This window comes from Coregonus clupeaformis, chromosome 34, assembly GCF_020615455.1.
Source record: "Coregonus clupeaformis isolate EN_2021a chromosome 34, ASM2061545v1, whole genome shotgun sequence".
In the NCBI taxonomy this organism is placed as follows: Eukaryota; Metazoa; Chordata; class Actinopteri; order Salmoniformes; family Salmonidae; genus Coregonus; species Coregonus clupeaformis.
This window is the reverse complement of record NC_059225.1, coordinates 31,724,934-31,747,621: the sequence shown is the minus strand read 5'-3', so window position 1 is coordinate 31,747,621 and position 22,688 is coordinate 31,724,934. Positions and strand designations below refer to the sequence as shown.

The following is a 22,688-nucleotide window of genomic DNA, read 5'->3' as shown; positions in this document are numbered from 1 at the left end:
TTCCCAGTTATTTCTATGGCCTCTGCTACAGTAATAAGCTGCAGTTGATTGACTGGTTCCCAGAGTGACGTCAAAGTAAATTGTTTCAGAACGTCAAAGATTGTGCAATGCTGTCATCAAGGCAAAGGGTGGCTATTTGAAGAATCTCAAATATAAAATATTTGTTGATTTGTTTAACACTTTCTTTTGTTACTACATGATTCCATGTGTGTTATTTCAAAGTTTTGATGTCTTCACTATTATTCTACAATGTAAAAAATAGTAAAAATAAAGAAAAACCATTGAATGAATAGGTGTGTCCAAACTTTTGGCTGATATTGTACATTATTGGTTTCCTTCTCCACAACACCTTGTTTCATATACACCCTTTAAAACATCAATTTAGTGCTGACATGACATTGTCACTTTTGCACACTTCAAATATTGCCACCCCTCCCACCTCAGCGCAAGCGAGTTGACGTTAGACAGGTAAATTGCAGAAACTGGCATAAGGGGTTGAAAATGTGTGCGCCAGTTTTTACATGACGAAATGGCAAACTATCGTGCATTTGAAACTTGCGCCTCCTTAACGCCAACAGAAAATAGAGGCCCTAGTGTCTAGGGGTCGTGTGGTCAGGCCTGGAACATTTCAGCCTCCCTTTAGTCCTGGGCCTTCAAACTGTTCAGTCTTCAGCACTTTGGTTTTCAGCAGTTCACGTTATGTTAAATTAGAGAGTGTGAGAAATGTGGCGCAAGTGAGGGCTATATGAAAATGAGTGTCTTTAATGAGAGTGTATGTCTGTGGTGATACAGTGAGAGTGTGCTACCTTATGTTAGAGTGTGTGGTGAGAGTGTGTGAGTTGAGTGTCTGTGTGATGAGACACTGAACGTGTATGTGATGGGATAAATCTGTGTGATAAGAGAGTGAGATGAGTGTGTGCGATGAGAGGGTAAGATGTGTGGGTAATGACTGTGAGAGATGTGTGTGTGTGAGAGATGCGATAAGTGTGTGAGATGAGTGTTTGTGTGTGTAATTGTATTTATTATGGATCCCCATTAGCTTCTGCCAAGGCAGCAGCTACTCTTCCTGGGGTCCAGCAAAATTAAGGCAGTTATACATTTTTAAAACATTACAATACATTCACAACAGATTTCACAACATATTAAGTGTGTGTGTGTGTGTGTGTGTGTGTGTGTTTGTGCAGTAAGGCAGCTCAGTGCAGGCCGGCGGTCAGCCTGAGGTCATAGTGTATCCGTCCAGCCCAGGCAACAGATGTCACAATATCAAATGAAAGCCTAATGCCCAGCGAGCTGAAGAAAAACACTCTGGAGCGAACCATTACACCGCTGATCCTCCCTCCCTCCACACACTCTCTCTCGCCCTCTGTCCCGTCTGCCCAGCTCTGTGTGTGTGTGTTTGTGTGTATGGGTGTGCGCACGCACACTGCACAGAGGCGCCTGCCCTGGGGTGTGTGTGTTTGTGTGTGTGTGCATCTGCCCCAGAGGTTCTCAGATGGGCTCAGTCAACATGAGGCATGTCATTTCCAGTTGGAGACACTCCTGAGAGCGGACCTTACCGTGGCTGACCTCATCACCGTCTCCTCTCCTCTGGTGTTATGGAAGCTACCTGGCCAGACAGCAGAACATCCATAGTTTTGGGATTGGTTGATTGTTATAATGGAGAACCACTTGTCAGCAGAACGTTACATTTTGAGCGTTTAATTCCGATTTGACTGAGGGTAAATAGGTTGGGTATTTTTTTATGTAAGGCGTCAGCTGCTTTTACCCATGGGTCATGCTACTCTGAACAAATCCAGGGGATTTGCATAATTCATTGCAGACGCGCTGGAACAGAGAGGGGACACAGGTGTCTCTGGCAGTCTGGGACAACGAGCATGTCGAAGAAGCCGAAGGTAAAATAACAACAGCTATTCGGAATTGTATACCTCTGTACCTATGTTGGTGGGATGATACATTTTTTACCGAGATAAGTAATTATTTTCTCTTTTGTTATGTTTACATTACTACACACTACTGCATTACTTTACTTTAGCACACACCTCTTTGTTTCGTATGTTAGTGTTTCAGTACCTAGCTTTTGTTTTCGTTTGGCCTGGGTGTATGCCGGTGTGTGTGTGTGGTGCTAGAACGTGTGTGAACTCTAACTTTTATATGAAGAAGACAGACTTAGATGGATGTAAAGGCAAGGGTTACTATATTTCCTTCTTATGCTGAAGTGTCGCTCATCCTCATGCTGGAAAGTATTGTATTCATTAGAGCGTGCAATTGAAAACATTTTTGCAACAGAAAAGGGAAATTTGCATTTCTTATTGGACAAATACATGTAGTCCCTCCTTGTGTCAGTCTGTTTTCGTCCATTTGGTGCCTAATGAATACGACCCAGGTATGAATGAGACCTCTCTTTGGCTGAAAGATGAGCTGTAGGCTCATCTTTCCCTTTCTATCTAGCTCGAAGAACTGGGTATTGTCTTACAGCTAAACCAAAGCCTTTTCATGGGTATTTCCATAACATCTCCATTGGACTTGATATTATATTTTATATAAGCCTCTATTATGGGTGTTTTATGCTAAATGTATCAAATCTTTGCCAACCAAAACACAGACAAACAGTGTTTGTCCTTCAAGAAGAAGGATGGCAATGGTTTCTTTCTCTGTAAATCCTGGATTGGTGCAAGCCGCTTTTAATCTCCTTACCAAGAAGCAATCATTACAAAGTGAGAAGGAGATCAAATAGACATGGAGCAATTGCGCTCGTGGGTGTTGTGTATTATGTGGGGTGTTACTCTTCTACAGAGGCTAGAGTTTCACACTGCCATGTATTATCATCTGTGTCATCTATTTTTGCTTGATGCTTCCTACCCCAGCAACTAGGGTTGCTCGTCAGTCACCCCCCAGACCACCCACCCCCTTCTGGCGACCAGAGAAAACCCTCCCCATACCACCCCTTCCCCGTGGGCCTTAAAGCAAAGAAAAAATAAAAATAGGTATATATATAAACTGAACAAAAATATGAATGCAACATTTAAAGGGTTGGTCACGTTTCATGAGCTGAAATAAAAGATCCCAGAAATGTTCCATACGCACAAAAAGCATATTTCTCTCAAATGTTGTGCACAAATTTGTTTACATCCCTGTTAGTGAGCATTTCTCCTTTGCCAAGATAATCCATCCACCTGACAGGTGTGGCATATCAAGAAATTGATTAAACAGCATGATCATTACACAGGTGCACCTTGTGCTGGGGACAATAAAATGCCACTCTAAAATATGCAGTTTTGTCACACAACACAATGCCACAGATGACTCAAATTTTGAGGGAGTGTGTAATTGGCATGCTGACTGCTGGAATGTCCACCAGAGCTGTTGCCAGAGAATTGAATGTTCATTTCTCAACCACAAGCTGATTCCAACGTCATTTTAGAGAATTTGGCAGTATGTCCAACAGGCCTCACAACCGCAGACCACGCTGCTGCCTTGGCAGGCCACCTGGACAGCTGATGAAACTGTGGGTTTGCATAGCTGAAGAATTTCTGCACAAACTGTCAGAAACCGTCTCAGGGAAGCTTATCTACGTGTTCGTCGTCCTCACTAGGGTCTTGACCTGACTGCAGTTCGGCGTTATAACCGACTTCAGAGGGAAATGATCACCTTCAATGAATCCCGGATTCAACTGTACCGGGCAGATGGCAGACAGCGTCAGTATGGCGTCGGCTACGGACAATGAACACAATTGCATTTTATCAATGGCTATTTTAATGCACAGAGATACCGTGACAAGAACCTGAGACACATTGTCATGCCATTTATCCACCGCCATCACCTCATGTTCCAGCATGATAATGCACGGCCTCATGTCGCAAGGATCTGTACACAATTCCTGGAAGCTGAAAATGTTCTAGTTCTTCCATGGCCTGCATACAGACATGTCACCCACTGAGCGGGTTTGAGATGCTCTGGATCAACGTGTACAACAGCGTGTTACAGTGTCCAAAGTTACCCCCGGACAGGGCCAACCAGGCAGGATATAACCCCAACCACTTTGCCAAAGCAGAGCCCCCACACCACCAAAGGGATATCAAGGCCAAGTATAGCCCACAAAGATGTCTGCCACCGCACGAGCCCGAGGGAGAGCAAAACCGGACAGGAAGATCACGTCAGTGACTCAACCCACTCAAGTAGAGTACATCAAAAAAAGCCTGGCACAACATGATACAACCCTCCTAGGGACGGCATGGGAGAGTGCGAGCAAGCCAGTGACCCAGCCCCCATAATAGGGTCAGAAGCAGAGAATCCCAGTGGAGAGAGGGGAGCCGGCCAGGCAGAGCAGCAAGGGTGGTTCGTCACTACAGTGCCTTGCCGTTCACCTTTGCATCCCTGGGCCAGACTACACTCAATCATAGGACCTACTTAAGAGATAAGTCTTCAGTAAAGACTTAAAGGTTGAGACCGAGTCTGCGTCTCTCACATGGATCAGCAGACCATTCCATAAAAATGTAGCTCTGTAGGAGAAAGCCCTGCCTCCAGCTGTTTGCTTAGAAATTCTAGGGACAATAAGGAGGCCTGCGTCTTGTGACCGTAGCGTACGTGTAGGTATGTACAGCAGGACCAAATCTGAGAGATTTGTAGGTTAACAGTAAAACCTTGAAATCAGCCATAGCCTTAACAGGAAGCTAGCACTGGCATAATAAGATCCAATTTCGGGGTTCTAGTCAAGATTATAGCAGCCGTTTTTAGCACTAGTGAAGTTTATTCAGTGCCTTATCTGGGTAGCCAGAGAGTAGAGCATTGCAGCAGTCTAATATTGACGTGAAAAAAGCATGGATTAGATTTTATGCATAATTTTTGTACAAAAAAAATCAGATTTTTGCAATTTTACAAAGATGAAAAAAATAAGATCATGGTCCAGAGTAAGGCCGAGGTCCTTCACAGTTTTATTTGAGACGACTCTACAACCATCGAGATTCATTGTCAGATCCGACAGCACATATCTTTGTTTCTTGGGAACTAAAATTAGCAACTGTAACATTGTAAAATGATTAGAAGACAGGCGCAGGAATACGTATTAGGGTTTTTTATTACTCAATCCAACACAAGGTACGTCATGAAAAACGACGGGGACGAAGCCCAAAACAAACACGGATATATACAGTTGAAGTTGGAAGTTGACATATCCCTTAGCCAAATACATTTAAACTCAGTTTTTCACAATTCCTGACATTTAATCCTAGTAAAAATTCCCTGTCTTAGGTCAGTTAGGATCACCACTTTATTTTAAGAATGTGAAATGTCAGAATAATAGTAGAGAGAATGATTTATTTAAGCTTTTATTTCTTTCATCACATTCCCAGTGGGTCAGAAGTTTACATACACTCAATTAGTATTTGGTAGCATTGCCTTTAAATTGTTGAACTTAGGTCAAACATTTCGGGTAGCCTTCCACAAGCTTCCCACAATATGTTGAGTGAATTTTGGCCCAGTCCTTCTGACAGAGCTGGTGTAACTGAGTCAGGTTTGTAGGCCTCCTTGCTCGCAAATGCTTTTTCAGTTCTGCCCACACATTTTCTATAGGATTGAGGTCAAGGCTTTGTGATGGCCACTCCAATACCTTGACTTTGTTGTCCTTAAGCCATTTTGCCACAACTTTGGAAGTATGCTTGAGGTCATTGTCCATTTGGAAGACCGATTTGCGACCATATATCCACATAATTTTCCTTCCTCATGATGCCATCTATTTTGTGAAGTGCACCGGTCCCTCCTGCAGCAAAGCACCCCCACAGCATGATACTGCCACCCCCGTGCTTCACGGTTGGGATGGTGTTCTTCGACTTGCAAGCATCCCTCTTTTTCCTCCAAACATAACGATGGTCATTATGGCCAAACAGTTCTATTTTTGTTTCAATAGACCAGAGGACATTTCTCCAAAAAGTACGATCTTTGTCCCCATGTGCAGTTGCAAACCGTAGTCTGGCTTTTTTATGGCGGTTTTGGAGCAGTGGCTTCTTCCTTGCTGAGCGGCCTTTCATGTTATGTCGATATAGGACTCGTTTTACTGTGGATACAGATACTTTTGTACCTGTTTCCTCCAGCATCTTCACAAGGTAATTTGTTGTTGTTCTGGGATTGATTTGCACTTTTCGCACCAAAGTACGTTAATCTCTATGAGACAGAATGCGTCTACTTCCTGAGCGGTATGACGGCTGTGTGGTCCCATGGTGTTTATACTTGCTTACTATTGTTTGTACAGATGAACGTGGTACCTTCAGGCGTTTGGAAATTGCTCCCAGGGATGAACCAGACTTGTGGAGGTCTTTTTTTTCTGAGGTCTTGGCTGATTTCTTTTAATTTTCCCATGATGTCAAGCAAAGAGGCACTGAGTTTGAAGGTAGGCCTTGAAATACATCCACAGGTACACCTCTAATTGACTCAAAGATCAGAAGCTTCTAAAGCCATAAGCTGTTTAAAGGCACAGTCAACTTAGTGTATGTAAACTTCTGACCCACTGGAATTGTGATACAGTGAATTATAAGTGAAATAATCTGTCTGTAAACAATTGTTGGAAAACTTACTTGTGTCATGCACAATGTAGATGTCGTAACCGACTTGCCAAAACTATAGTTTGTTAACAAGACATTTGTGGAGTCGTTGAAAAACAGGTTTTAATGACTCCAACCTAAGTGTATGTAAACTTCCGACTTCAACTGTATATACAGTGGCTTGCGAAAGTATTCACCACCCTTGGCATTTTTCCTATTTTGTTGCCTTACAACCTGGAATTAAAATGGATTTTTGGGGGGGTTTGTATCATTTGATTTACACAACATGCCCCCCAAAGTCAATACTTTGTAGAGCCACCTTTTGCAGCAATTACAGCTGCAAGTCTCTTGGGGTATGTCTCTATAAGCTTGGCACATCTAGCCACTGGGACTTTTGCCCATTCTTCAAGGCAAAACTGCTCCAGCTCCTTCAAGTTGGATGGGTTCCGCTGGTGTACAGCAATCTTTAAGTCATACCATAGATTCTCTATTGGATTGAGGTCTGGGCTTTGACTAGGCCATTCCAAGACATTTAAATGCTTCCCCTTAAACCACTTTAGCAGTATGCTTAGGGTCATTGTCCTGCTGGAAGGTGAACCTCCGTCCCAGTCTCAAATCTCTGGAAGACTGAAACAGGTTTCCCTCAAGAATTTCCCTGTATTTAGCGCCATCCATCGTTCCTTCAATTCTAACCAGTTTCCCAGTCCCTGCTGATGAAAATCATCCCCACAGCATGATGCTGCCACCACCATGCTTCACTGTGGGGATGGTGTTCTCGGGGTGATGAGAGGTGTTGGGTTTGTGCCAGACATAGCATTTTCCTTGATAGCCAAAAAGCTCAATTTTAGTCTCATCTGACCAGATTACCTTCTTCCATATGTTTGGGGAGTCTCCCACATGCCTTTTGGCGAATACCAAGCGTGTTTCTTTAAGCAATGGCTTTTTTCTGGCCACTCTTCCGTAAAGCCCAGCTCTGTGGAGTGTACGGCTTAAAGTGGTCCTATGGACAGATACTCCAATCTCCGCTGTGGAGCTTTGCAGCTCCTTCAGGTTTCTTTGGTCTGTTTGTTGCCTCTCTGATTAATGCCCTCCTTGCCTGGTCCATGAGTTTTGGTGGGCTGCCCTCTCTTGGCAGGTTTGTTGTGGTGCCATATTCTTTAAAACAAATTATAATGGATTTAATGGTGCTCCGTGGGATTTTCAAAGTTTCTGATATTTTTTTATAACCCAACCCTGATCTGTACTTCTCCACAACTTTGTCCCTGACCTGTTTGGAGAGCTCCTTGGTCTTCATGGTGCTGCTTGCTTGGTGGAGCCCCTTGCTTAGTTGTGTTGCAGACTCTGGGGCCTTTCAGAACAGGTGTATATATACTGAGATCATGTGACACTTAGATTGCACACAGGTGGACTTTATTTAACTAATTATGTGACTTCTGAAGGTAATTGGTTGCACCAGATCTTATTTAGGGGCTTAATAGCAAAGGGGGTGAATACATATGCATGCACCACTTTTCCGTTATTAATTTTGTGTCCATTACATGAAATAAAAATAAAAATAAATGTTAATTACAGTTTGTAATGCAACACAATAGGAAAAATGCCAAGGGGGATGAATACTTTTGCAAGGCACTGTATAACACTGGGATGTAACCCAAACAAAAAAGCGAGGTGTAAACCTCCAAACAAATACACGGGACAAGACCCGTAATAACAAGAGCACAATACACGGTACTCACGAGACCAACGGACATGAGAGAATAATCGACAAGGACAATGGGGAACAGAGGGCACATATATACACATACTAATCAGTGGGAATGGGAACCAGGTGTGCGTAATGAGACAAGACAATCCGGGGTTGGTGGTAATGATGCAGGTCAGTGACGCTTAGAAGGCCGTTGATGTAGACCTCCGGAGCTGGTGAACAGAATGAGCAGCAGTACCGGGTGGATCCGTGACAGCATCTCTGTTTTGTCCGAGTTTAAAAGTAAAACATTTGCCGCCGGCCCCTTCCTTATTTCTGAAACACAGGTTTCCAGGGTAGGCAATTTTGTGGCTTCACCATGTTTCATTGAAATGTAAAGCTGTGTGTCGTCTGCATAGCAGTGGAAATTGAAATTGTGTTTCCGAATGACATCACCAAGAGGTAGCATATATAGTGAAACTTACCATTGATTTGTCTGAGAGAAAACCATCCACAGAGATTAACTGATATCTTTCCGAAAGATAACATCTTAACCAGGCAAGAACTTGTCTGTGTAGACAAATTAGGGTTTGCAATCTCTCCAGAAGAATGTGGTGATCGATGGTGTCGAAATGTGTAATAAGGTATAGGAGTACGTGGACAGACGCAGAGCCCTGGTCTGACGCCATTAAAAGGTAATTTACCATCTTCACGAGTGCGGTCTCAGTACTATGATGGGGTCTGAAACCAGACTAGAGCGTTTCGTATACATTCTTTTGTCTTCAGGAAGGCAGTGAGTTGCTGAGCAACAGCTTTTTCCCCAATAAAATTTTAGGAATGGGAGATTCGATATAGGCCGATAGTTTTTTTTGATTTTCCTGGTCAAGGTTCGGCTTTTTCAGGAGATACTTTATTACTGCTACTTTAAGTTATTTTGGTACACATCCAGAGGATGGAGAGCCCTTTATTATGTTCAACGTAGGAGGGCCAAGCACAGGAAGTAGGTATTTCAGTAGTTTAGTTGGAATTGGGTCCAGGAGACAGATGGAAGGTTTAGAGGCCATGAGTATTTTCGTGAATGTGTCGAGAGATACAGGATTTAAAAAAAATTATTAATCTGAGGTCAAAACTAAGACAGAGTTTGATTAAACGTTATGAAAAGCAAAACGTTTGGCAGGTAGCCAAGTAGCAACAAACAGCACAGCAGCATGGAGACAACACAGAAGTGTGATGGAAGTAACGACAAGAGTTGAGTTTGTTGATTCCCAAAAAATATATTAATTGATTCCAAAATGTTAAATAGACCTCAGAAGGAATACTGTCCCATCCAGGTAATTTGTGTTTATTCATGCCATCCAATGCCCTTTTGAGTTCATTCAGAGATGTTTGGGCTCCCAGTGAGGTGGCTTCCTTTGTTGAGAGAAGAGGAGTTCTTAATTATTTTCGAAAGACGTGTACAGTTCTTTATAGAAGCGGGAGAATCTTTGATTAATTTGGGTTCTGATAGTAATTTCCCTTTTTCAGATAGTAATTCCAGATTAAATAGTTGCTACATCAGCTAATTGATAATTACTGCGTCGCTTGTTGGCCAGTAAACGACTAGGACAATTACCATGGACGTAATGGTTGAGCCTAACTCGATGGGATGGCAAATTCTGCTCTCTCTCTCTCTTATCAATAAATTAAGTTATGTCTTGACTTTGGAAAGAGTAATAGCTAACTGGTCGGAAAAGAGTGTTTGTTGAGAATGATCTAATGCAGTTAACAACATTTCCAATTCTTTAAATGTGATTTATTCAACCCAGATGCAAATGCAGTTGCATTATTTTCAATAAAACCTTTGGTGACATCCCATAGAATCTGGGGTTCATCGACTGAATTTTTATTGATAATTATGAATTCATATAGTTACATTTCAAATTTATCACAGAATGTAGGATTTTGTAGTAATGAAACATTGAAATGCAATCTTGTGGCTCTTTTAGTAGATTGTAAGATTTGAAGTTGGCAGTGGTAGGCGTGGTGGTCAGACAGGCTCATATGTCAAATTTCTATTTTCTTGATTAAAGAAAATAAATGTGTAGATAATAGTATGAAATCTATTCGTGAGAATGTTTTATGCCTGTTTGAGTAGAAAGTGTAATTTTTGCATTAGGATTATGTGCTCACCAGGCATCAATTAGTTTGTAATTAGAGAGTATATGCTGGACAGCCTTGGTTGAGTAACAAAAAAATAAGAGATGCTTGATGCTCAGACAGTTTGTCTATGGTACCCTCAAAACTGAAGAACACAATCGTTTTGAGTTTAGGGTCATTAAATATTTGTGGCTGAAGGGACGGGTGGGTGGCTGGCGGGTTGAATAAAGAGAAACAATACCTTACAAAATCCATCAATGTATAATTATTGTGCAATTTATATAGGCTATATTGAGGTTTTCTTTCATTATTTTAGGCTATCTGGTATTACTGCATAAGCCTAAACTTTAGGGCTTAACTCCACGCGCACCAAATAGCCTACCAAGCCAATCGCCAAATAATGCTTTTGTGAACGGGCAGAAAAAGTTAACGTCAATCCACGGAGGAAAAAAGGGACATTGTCAAAGTTAATTCAATAAGACAAAAGCTGTGAAAGGATAAATAGAAGGGAGGGCCAGAAAAGTAATGTTGGAAAAGATTTGGTGTCTTAAAAGAGGCAAATCTTAAAAGAGGATGATAGCAGTGCCGGCTATGTTATGTGTGATGATTGTGAGGCTCTATACAAATTTGACAGTCACAAGACGGGACTTCAAATAGGCCTATGGCACATGAAGGGAACTGTAGCCTACTGTTTAGATGGGTTAAATGGAAACTGAAATCTGGACATTGACTAACCAGAATAACCTACTGTTTTTTGGCAAACTCCAGTAATACTAGACCTGTGCAAATCAACATCAGCATGTTTGACAGGTGTTGCACACGGTTTGAGCAAGAAAACAATAAATGATTCGATAAATTGAATCAAGTGCATAGCCTATATACAGTGGGGGAAAAAAGTATTTAGTCAGCCACCAATTGTGCAAGTTCTCCCACTTAAAAAGATGAGAAAGGCCTGTAATTTTCATCATAGGTACACGTCAACTATGAAAGACAAAATGAGAAAAACATTTCCAGAAAATCACATTGTAGGATTTTTTATGAATTTATTTGCAAATTATGGTGGAAAATAAGTATTTGGTCACCTACAAACAAGCAAGATTTCTGGCTCTCACAGACCTGTAACTTCTTCTTTAAGAGGCTCCTCTGTCCTCCACTCGTTACCTGTATTAATGGCACCTGTTTGAATTTGTTATCAGTATAAAAGACACCTGTCCACAACCTCAAACAGTCACACTCCAATCTCCACTATGGCCAAGACCAAAGAGCTGTCAAAGGACACCAGAAACAAAATTGTAGACCTGCACCAGGCTGGGAAGACTGAATCTGCAATAGGTAAGCAGCTTGGTTTGAAGAAATCAACTCTGGGAGCAATTATTAGGAAATGGAAGACATACAAAACCACTGATAATCTCCCTCGATCTGGGGCTCCACGCAAGATCTCACCCCGTGGGGTCAAAATGATCACAAGAACGGTGAGCAAAAATCCCAGAACCACACGGGGGGACCTAGTGAATGACCTGCAGAGAGCTGGGACCAAAGTAACAAAGCCTACCATCAGTAACACACTACGCCGCCAGGGATTCAAATCCTGCAGTGCCAGACGTGTCCCCCTGCTTAAGCCAGTACATGTCCAGGCCCGTCTGAAGTTTGCTAGAGTGCATTTGGATGATCCAGAAGAGGATTGGGAGAATGCCATATGGTCAGATGAAACCAAAGTACAACTTTTTGGTAAAAACTCAACTCGTCGTGTTTGGAGGACAAAGAATGCTGAGTTGCATCCAAAGAACACCATACCTACTGTGAAGCATGGGGGTGGAAACATCATGCTTTGGGGCTGTTTTTCTGCAAAGGGACCAGGACGGCTGATCCGTGTAAAGGAAAGAATGAATGGGGCCATGTATTGTGAGATTTTGAGTGAAAACCTCCTTCCATCAGCAAGGGCATTGAAGATGAAACGTGGCTGGGTCTTTCAGCATGACAATGATCCCAAACACACCGCCCGGGCAACGAAGGAGTGGCTTCGTAAGAAGCATTTCAAGGTCCTGGAGTGGCCTAGCCAGTCTCCAGATCTCAACCCCATAGAAAATCTTTGGAGGGAGTTGAAAGTCCGTGTTGCCCAGCGACAGCCCCAAAACATCACTGCTCTAGAGGAGATCTGCATGGAGGAATGGGCCAAAATACCAGCAACAGTGTGTGAAAACCTTGTGAAGACTTACGGAAAACGTTTGACCTGTGTCATTGCCAACAAAGGGTATATAACAAAGTATTGAGAAACTTTTGTTATTGACCAAATACTTATTTTCCACCATAATTTGCAAATAAATTCATTAAAAATCCTACAATGTGATTTTCTGGAGAAAAAAAATCTCATTTTGTCTGTCATAGATGACGTGTACCTATGATGAAAATTACAGGCCTCTCTCATCTTTTTAAGTGGGAGAACTTGCACAATTGGTGGCTGACTAACTACTTTTTTCCCCACTGTATGAAAGGCCTACATGTATAGACTTTCACAGTGAATGCTTTTGTTTATATGTTTTGTGCGAATTAATTGAACATCGCCAAATGCATCATAAAAAAATATTGCGCCTCTGGAATAACGGACATTCTGGGGTAATAAGTACATAACCAACATTCTCTAGTAATTCTAGTACCGTGCAAATAGGGCTGTAGCCTTAATAATAACTCCTGCAGAATTAAGCATTTCTTGCCGTAAAATGAAACACCAAAATTTGGACTTGGGAACAGGAGTGGAGAAATATTATTAATTTATTTCTGCATCTTGAGAGAATGGAATGCTCAGTTAGATACCATCTGTAGAGGTGCTGTCTTCAGAAAATCTGATAGTATTTCAACCATATAAAATATGCATCGAAGCCGAACTCAAATCTTATCAGAAACACGATGGGTCGTTTTCACAGCTTTCTTTTTCCTTACAACCGGTCAAACTGATGTCATTTAGACATTTAGCACAGAAAATCATTCCCGTTTTTTTGTGGTTTTTTTTGCTTTATTGTATTTTCTCCCCAGTCCCTAAATGTTTTTGCTCTACAAAGGATGACAGAGAAAACGTCACTGATGTCAACTAGATTGAAGCATTCATTCTATCGATCAATCACATTATTCTGGTGAGCAAGGGTTTATTTAGTCTTCTGGGGCAACATATAATGACAAAAGAGAAGCTGCATGTATCTAATTATAGACAAGTTGACTAGCAAATAGCCTACCAAAATGTTGGAAATTATAAGCAGAAACATATCTAAATCAGGCAACAACAAAAAATCCTGCACCCCCTTTCAAAACCTCTTTCTGCAGTATTTGCCTGTGTCCTATAACGCATTTTCTATGTTTGGGTTGGGTTGGGTGCGAGCTTCAGATTTTCACTTTATCACATATAGTCGGGTGGTTGCAGATAGGTTATTAGCAATTGCGGGCGGATGTGGGAACAAACAGCTGACCCGCTCACCACTAGTGTGTGTGTATGTATGTGTGTGTGCATGTGTGTGCGTGCACAGGTGTGTCTGTGTGTGCGTACAGTTTTGAGTGAGAGTGTGTGTGTGTACGTGCACAGGTTTGTGTGTGTGTGTGTGTTTCACGTCATAGCAGCATAACAGAGACAGTCCTCCCACTCATCCAGCTAATTAGGGATGACAGTGCCATGGCAACCTGCCCTCAAACCACTATGGGGATAGGAGTGTGTCTGTCTGTCTGTCTGTCTGTCTATCTGTCTCTGTCTGTCTGATGGTAGAATCTGTATGTGTGTATGTGGGTGTGTGTGTGTCTGGCATGCATGCGTGAGTGTGTTTGTGTGTTTGCGTGCATGTCCGTGCCTGATTATATCGGGACAGCAGTCCCAGCTAATTTACTGGCTGAAGAGTTTTTCCTAGGAGTCCATGTGGGACAGCCGATGTGTTGATGTGTTCCGTAAGCGTAAAGTGACTGTGTGTTCAGTTCAGCACAGAGTCACTGCCACACTGGTGCAGTGATCTGCATAACTGTCTATCGTCTGGGCTAGTCTGTGCTTGTGCTTAGGCAGTGTTGGTAGCCTAGTCTCTATTCATTAAGCATTGGGGAACTCTCCTATCAGTGCTCATGATTCTGATTTCCCTTGGGATGCTGGACAAGCCTCCAGTAGAACCAAAGCCTCCAAGAACCAAACACCTGGTTGTCAGGGTAAGCTTTGCTTTCTGATTATTGGAGATTTCTGAGACCTCATAATGGACCTAGGTATTGAGCTTTGTATGGCTTTTCTGGTTATGGTCAATTCCATATTTCAATTCAGTCAATTCGGAATGTAAACTGAAATTCCAATTCCATTGAAAAGTATTGAGGATAATTGGAATTGGACCCAACCCAATTTATGTGTAGATGAGACATTCACTAGAATACATGTGGTTTACACATAGTCTGTCAGGCATGTTGAGTTAAAATCTTCTTACAGATTTGTGCTCTCCGTGTTTTTCTTGCTCTCCTCCCCTTCATTGTGGTTGTTTGAGAGGTAAAACAGATATTTTTCGGTAGCACTAGGAACAGTTTGTGGGGGGGATAATTTCATTTGTGGGGGCTTTTCAAGACAATGGGGGGTAGAAATGGGGGAGGGTATCGTGGGGGGATATGATGCAGCAAATATTACTGTGATGGGGGATTTATCAATAAATGGGGGGCAAACACAGGAGAAGTGTATAAGCTAAATAAAAATAAAACCCCTGGAAAGGGGGGTACCATAGTTCTAATCTGATGCCGCTTTCAAAACAACTGGGAACTCGGAACTCGGAAATCTCATACTTCCGACTTCAGTGCGTTCAAGACAACTGGGAAGTCGGGAAAAAACGAGCTCCGACTGGGAAAAATAGTTTTGAATGGTCATCCAACTCAGAATTCTAAGCTCCGACTTTCCTACCCGAAGATCACTGACGTCATGATTTGACGTCGTATTTTTCTTAGTTCCCAGTTGTCTTGAAAGCACCATAAGTCAGTCGAGTGAACTATCCCTTCACCTCGTTTTTGTTATAACATCTTTGGTCTGACAGATGCTTACGTGATAACCAGAATGCATTGTATGATGTCCACAAACATGGTGGCACACATTTCTGGCAAATAGCTTAGAATTTGCTCATAATCAGTACAACCTTCAAAAAAGTATTTTACATTATATGTGTCCATTACAATCTATGCAAGAATCAGAAACATGAATAAAACAGTAAATACATTATGCTCCATACATACATACGGTATGCTACAGTAGAAACGACAACACGATATACAGAAAATAAGGCATTTACTTTGATAGGAACGCACACATGTCCAAAGTTATTATTTATAAGGAAAACAACAATGAAGGCAATGTGGGCGCCAGCCAGAAAATGTGCCAGGGGAAAAAGTTTGTGCAAGGCCTGTTTTGACTAGAGATGCTCAATGTCTTCATATTTGATCTGGGGAAACACTGGGGAAGTGCTTGGGCTCTCGTTAAAGAGAGAAGTTTGTCTGGCTCAGTAAAGCCTCAAACATGAGTTGTCCACAACAGTGAAATGGACTACTTCTTATGTGAATTAATGAAGAGGCGGAACACACCTCAATTCAAACTGTTGTTAGAAAGTAAAACGTGTTAGAAAATAATTAGAAATTGACAAGTTGAAACATAGCCTATAGCTAATTAGCAGGCAGCGTGCCTTGGTTTGAGGGCAGCGCGGGTTAACTGTCCTGTTGCGTAACAATCACATTTTGGAACAGTGAGTGCATATTTGGAACTCACACGTGAAAACGTTAAGATCCGGGAAGTGTGTAGTAGTTAGGGGTGTGAACGTTAAAACTTTTAAACAACATTTGGATCCTTAATGTTAAGAAATATGTTTTAGTTTTTTTCCTCCACAACATTTTTATTGCAGTGCAGTTATCACAAAACATATTATTGTCTGTGTTATAGCCTAACTAGACGATAGGACTAATGATTACACCCCTGCTCTTTCTCTTAGCTAATGATGCTAGTGTATGTTCAGTCTTCAGTCTGTTGCGTGTAGAATATCCTAGCCTATTCATTGATGATAGGCCCTGCTTTACTGAAGTTGCGAGACATTGCAAGCCAAGAAATTGCGAGATACAGCATTCCATTGCGAGATACAGATAGGCCTAGTGCACGGTTCTGACTGTCTGCCTGGTGTCCGACCTGCCTATACTGTGCCCCTCCCCTCACTCTCCGTCCCTCGCTAGCTCGCTATGAAAGATGCAAGTGTTTGTGTTCTCGGAAGTACGGCACCTAATCAGTCTCCTCCATTCCAAAAATACTATATCTTAGGAGTCGATTCCGCTATCTTGACAATCAGAAATGGGAGTCGACAGCAGGAGTCGACGTGCAAGGAGTCGAGGAATCAATTATTTTGGAGTTGACTCTCTACCACTATGTCATCGTCATTAACAGTTGTAAAAATGGCAGAGAAAGGCAAACGAAAGCAGCAAAGTCCTGTATGGCAATACTTTATGAAGTTGAATGAGAAAGAAATGCTAACTTTTCGTGGTGGTATTGAGGTAGAGTAATGGTAGTACAGGTGCAATGCTTAACCATCTGAAAGGGACACACCATGAGACCCAGCTGCATTGTGAATTCATTTGGAATTTTATGCATTTTTCTTATCGTTTTAACTGAAAACCCTAGTAGTAGTAACTGTAATTGTATGTAAAACATCCTTACAAAGTTGGATGTGATGTTTTTGTCCTAGGAATTCAGAGAATTGGACAATTGGAAGTGTGTGGGGTTTTTGTCCTAGGAATTCAGAGTGTAATCTTGGAGCATTTCATTTGAATAATAAGATTGTTGGCAAGACGAAACCCCCTAGGAAGAAGTGCTTGAGATTGGCGCAAACTCTCCAATTATCTAATAGAGGCCTATTCTAGCCAATTAGTGTGACACCATTGTTATTGTTGACGTTATAAAAACGTCCACTCTCATTTACTGGGATTTTACAGATTTACAATGGAAGAAAACAAATAGTTCATTATGATGTATTACATCATTGTGCAATTGGTCAAGTAGAGCTCTTTGGGCTTGTTTAGATGGTTAAACAAGAAAGATTTGATTTTGTATGTTCAGGGTCCGTATTCACAAATCGTCTCAGAGTAGGAGTGCTGATCTAGGATCAGTTTGACCTTTTAGATAATAATATGATTACACAGATCATCCCTATACCCTAAAGCGCTGGTCAAAAGTAATGCACTATATAGGGAATAGGCTGCCATTTGGGACACAGCCTCAGTATTGATGCAGATGTAGGCTAACTGGGACAAGTCTCCATCTTTTTTACATGTACTTTAGGGATGATGACGTTATGCCAGTTTGTTCATATTTTGTAAATATTCACCATGAGCTGTGTGGCTCAGTTGGTAGAGCATGGGGCATGAAATGCCAGGATCGTGGGTTTGATTCCCCCAACCTGGATAAATGTGTCTGCCTTTTTCTTTCATGAGCTGTTGTGGAGAGACCTCACTGTATGCATGTAATGCTTGTTTACGTCACCCCAACCATATGTGTGTGAATCAATAAGCCAAAGGTAACTAGGGCATTCGTTACCAGACACTGGCAGAGCAAGTGGGCAATTGATCTATTCAAAGCTTGGCTAAACCCACACGCATGATTGATATATGTCACGCAAGCACGATCGCACTCACACACACACAGTGTACCGTTGCTCATAGTTAGACGATCACAGGGAACACACCCAAACCCTCCTAATTAAAACCCAAGAAAGAACTCATCACTTATTCATTTTTTTCTATGGAAACCCTCAGTACACTGGCTATCAATGGACATCATCTTACAATGATGAAAGAGAATGTACAGAATGAACAGAATTCTTTCTCCATCACATGAAAGGCACTCGGGGCCTACAGTGGGGAAAAAAAGTATTTAGTCAGCCACCAATTGTGCAAGTTCTCCCACTTAAAAAGATGAGAGAGGCCTGTAATTTTCATCCTAGGTACACGTCAACTATGACAGACAAAATGAGAAAAACATTTCCAGAAAATCACATTGTAGGATTTTTAATGAATTTATTTGCAAATTATGGTGGAAAATAAGTATTTGGTCACCTACAAACAAGCAAGATTTCTGGCTCTCACAGACCTGTAACTTCTTCTTTAAGAGGCTCCTCTGTCCTCCACTCATTACCTGTATTAATGGCACCTGTTTGAACTTGTTATCAGTATAAAATACACCTGTCCACAACCTCAAACAGTCACACTCCAAACTCCACTATGGCCAAGACCAAAGAGCTGTCAAAGGACACCAGAAACAAAATTGTAGACCTGCACCAGGCTGGGAAGACTGAATCTGCAATAGGTAAGCAGCTTGGTTTGAAGAAATCAACTGTGGGAGCAATTATTAGGAAATGGAAGACATACAAGACCACTGATAATCTCCCTCGATCTGGGGCTCCACGCAAGATCTCACCCCGTGGGGTCAAAATGATCACAAGAATGGTGAGCAAAAATCCCAGAACCACACGGGGGGACCTAGTGAATGACCTGCAGAGAGCTGGGACCAAAGTAACAAAGCCTACCATCAGTAACACACTACGCCGCCAGAGACTCAAATCCTGCAGTGCCAGACGTGTCCCCCTGCTTAAGCCAGTACATGTCCAGGCCCGTCTGAAGATTGCTAGAGTGCATTTGGATGATCCAGAAGAGGATTGGGAGAATGTCATATGGTCAGATGAAACCAAAATATAACTTTTTGGTAAAAACTCATCTTGTCGTGTTTGGAGGACAAAGAATGCTGAGTTGCATCCAAAGAACACCATACCTACTGTGAAGCATGGGGGTGGAAACATCATGCTTTGGGGCTGTCTTTCTGCAAAGGGACCAGGACGACTGATCCGTGTAAAGGAAAGAATGAATGGGCCCATGTATCGTGAGATTTTGAGTGAAAACCTCCTTCCATCAGCAAGGGCATTGAAGATGAAACGTGGCTGGGTCTTTCAGCATGACAATGATCCCAAACACACCGCCCGGGCAACGAAGGAGTGGCTTCGTAAGAAGCATTTCAAGGTCCTGGAGTGGCCTAGCCAGTCTTCAGATCTCAACCCCATAGAAAATCTTTGGAGGGAGTTGAAAGTCCGTGTTGCCCAGCGACAGCCCCAAAACATCACTGCTCTAGAGGAGATCTGCATGGAGGAATGGGCCAAAATACCAGCAACAGTGTGTGAAAACCTTGTGAAGACTTACAGAAAACGTTTGACCTGTGTCTTTGCCAACAAAGGGTGTATAACAAAGTATTGAGAAACTTTTGTTATTGACCAAATACTTATTTTCCACCATAATTTGCAAATAAAATCATAAAAAATCCTACAATGTGATTTTCTGGATTTTTTTTTTCTCCTTTTGTCTGTCATGGTTGACGTGTACCTATGATGAAAATTACAGGCCTCTCTCATCTTTTTAAGTGGGAGAACTTGCACAATTGGTGGCTGACTAAATACTTTTTTCCCCCACTGTATGTAATCCTTAATAGGCTACATGTTACATACTCTCACATGTTTAGTGTAGGAAAATTCTTCCAAGAATCTTCCAACTGGGATTTCTGGAACACCTGGGAATTTGGGGGAAATTATTGGAATGTTGCAACGCTACACATGTTACATGAGATGAATATGAGAATAAAGCAGTTATTCACTCCAACAACAGGAGGTATTTGGCTAAGAGAGTGAGGACTCAACTCCCAGATCACACCTCCAATCTACTTTCTTCACACTATGTGTGAAGAGACCTCCACTGCGTCCCAAATGGCACCCTATTGCCTTTATAGTGAGTGTACTACTTTTACCAGAGCTCTGTGCACTACATAGGGAATAGGGTGCCATTTGGGACACACACCTGGTCCACCTGAGGGCAGATAGAGCCTAATTAGCCATGGCCCTGTTCTCCTCCCCAGCAGCAGATTCACCCTCGCTCACCCAAGGTTACTATTACGCTTGTGGGCCTCTGACCATGAGATAACTAGGGCAATATGTTGAGGTATGGCACTGTTTTAAGATAGATGTTTTAGATATAGGGCCTAAGTCTGGGGAACAGTGTCCAGTCGATGTGAGCAGACCTTTGTGTTAGTGTGCACTAGAGATTGAGGACAATACCCAAATCTTAGATCTGTAATAACAGGAAGTGTTATACCAGATATATATAAGCAGGTTACTAGGTGTGTTCTGTAGAGTACCTCAGGGTTTTTCCTGGCTCCAAAAGGGGCTTAGGTGGTGGTCATGGATCACTGTCCTGACATGGCAACAGTCTCTAGCACTGAGCCACGTGCCCAGCACACACACTGGATTATAATCCTTGGAAAGGGATTAAAGCAGACCAAACGTAGTCACATAATCTAGTAGGATTTACCCACCAAACACGTGGTTCCCTCCATGGCTCTCAAACATCTGGGCAATGCCAGGAGGCTGAGGAGGAGTGGTGTATCATGGGATTTGCTCTTCTGGTGTCACACTTTATTGATTTACCTATAGTGTTACGAAACCAGTAACTAGCCTACTGATTTTGCTGCACTCGTTATGTCTAGGGGTCTTAGACCTAGCTACATGGTCTGTAACCTGATTTGATCTGTGCATAAATGTGAGAAGTAAGCGTATGCGATCAGGTTTTGAATGTACATGTACCCTGGAGACAGCTACCTTACCTTAGGGCCAGGGCCAGCTCCTTCTTGATCTCTTGGTCGTCCAGTCCAAGCAGATTATTATTTGTTCAGATGGTGACAAAACATAAATAGGAAAGATACCAAAGGCATGCCCAAACTAAAGACTGAAAACAAACGAAAGGCCTCATGGCCACCAATGAAAATCATCAGTCTCACAGATTTTCCAGCTGGGACACTGACTGCCAGTCACCTAATTTGACTGTCAGCTATTGACTGAATACAATATTGTTTACTGAATACAATATCACCCACTCTTTTGATTCTTGCTAAATGTTTCATAGGTATTTGTGTACTAGTATTATACATTATTATTGTAGTATTGTATTATTGTAGTATTGTACATACATTATACATTATACATTTACTGCATCGCTGGAGCTAGAAACAAGCATTTCGCTGCACCTGTTTTAACATCTGCAAATCTGTTTACGTGACAAATAAACTTTAATTTGATGATTAAATACAATAGGATCTCTATCTGGTTTAGGCTACATGTATGTTCGGAACATTTTGTACTCAATTGGTGGTTGTTAGAACTATGTTTTAACTATGATGAAAGAAAGCAAGATATGCTATATATTATACAAATATTTCCTCCAATTCTTTGAGAACCATCACACATTACATTATCTTGATGAATAAAACATTTTCAAAGTACATTAACTATTAACCCGTTTTTGTGGCCTATTCTAAATTGATCAAGCCTTTGCATATGGCATATTTTCAACATAGTAAAGATAATTATTTCCTGAAGTTTGGTTTCAGGAACATGTGTTGGGCCTCTACATACAGTAAGTTAAGTGTAACCTCTTCAAGGCATAGCCGAACACATGTAAACTCTCAGGATCACACACACACAGACATTAAAAGCCATTGCAGCTGCTTTCGGTGCATTCTGGAATTTTCAGGCCTGCCCTGTTGGCCAGAGATCTAACTTCCTAGCAGTGTGTGTGTGTGTGTATGTGGGAGGTGGGGTGGGGGGGAGCTTGTTTTCAGGGACTGGAGAACGGTCACAAAGCACTGAAGGAGTGTTCTCCCAGCGTGAGAAAGACAGGACAGGACTGGGTCATACAAGGTCTGAAACTCCCAACTCCAAACTTCAACTTCCAACTTTCTGTGGTTTACTTGACTGTAGTTTGAAAGAGGAAGAGCAAGAGGCCTCTCCTCTATTTAGTTTCAGTGTGTTTTACTGAAAGGAGACAGGGAGTAGTAAGTAGGAGTTTCTCTGTCTGTGCTGGGACTGGGAGGAGATGGGCAGCAGTTGATGACTTTTCCTTCTGAGCCGGGCAGAGGAGAGCAGAGCAACAGCAGAGCCGGGTAGGGCAGATATGTATCTCTCTGGCAGTGAGGAGTCCGACGTGGTGAGTCCTTTAAAGTCTTCACAACATCACAGACACATACTGTAAACATACTTAGCCTACACATTCTGAGGCTATCTGTATGCTGCACAGATTCAGCAGTAGTTCTCTTGTTCTTTCTCACTCTCTTCTCTGAACAATGGAGGAGAGTTATGGAATCTTAGAGAGGTTTGTTTTTAGACAAAATTCCAAAGGGCGTGACGTTAGGCTTCCTATTTTGTTGCCTTAGAACATTTCCTGGAAGTCAGTTTGTTGCTTGAGAGTGTTGCAGCTCTGGCTCTGGTGTAACAGAGGTA

At 42.0% G+C, this 22,688-nt stretch overlaps 1 protein-coding gene across 8 annotated transcripts in view; it reads left to right on the top strand.

The window, feature by feature from the left end:
• Positions 1 to 22,688, top strand: part of LOC121550009 (voltage-dependent L-type calcium channel subunit beta-2-like) — a 144,054-nt gene that overhangs the window by 40,692 nt on the left and 80,674 nt on the right. The window contains exon 1 of one of the 8 annotated variants that reach the window (XM_045210558.1): positions 1,522 to 1,892. The exons of 6 other annotated variants lie outside the window; for them this stretch is intronic. In XM_045210558.1, the coding sequence (XP_045066493.1) occupies positions 1,875 to 1,892 (18 nt within the window). In that variant the 5' untranslated portion in view covers positions 1,522 to 1,874. Of the gene's footprint in view, positions 1 to 1,521; positions 1,893 to 22,117; positions 22,396 to 22,688 lie in introns of those variants that run through there. One more of the 8 variants, XM_045210557.1, reaches the window with a different exon arrangement.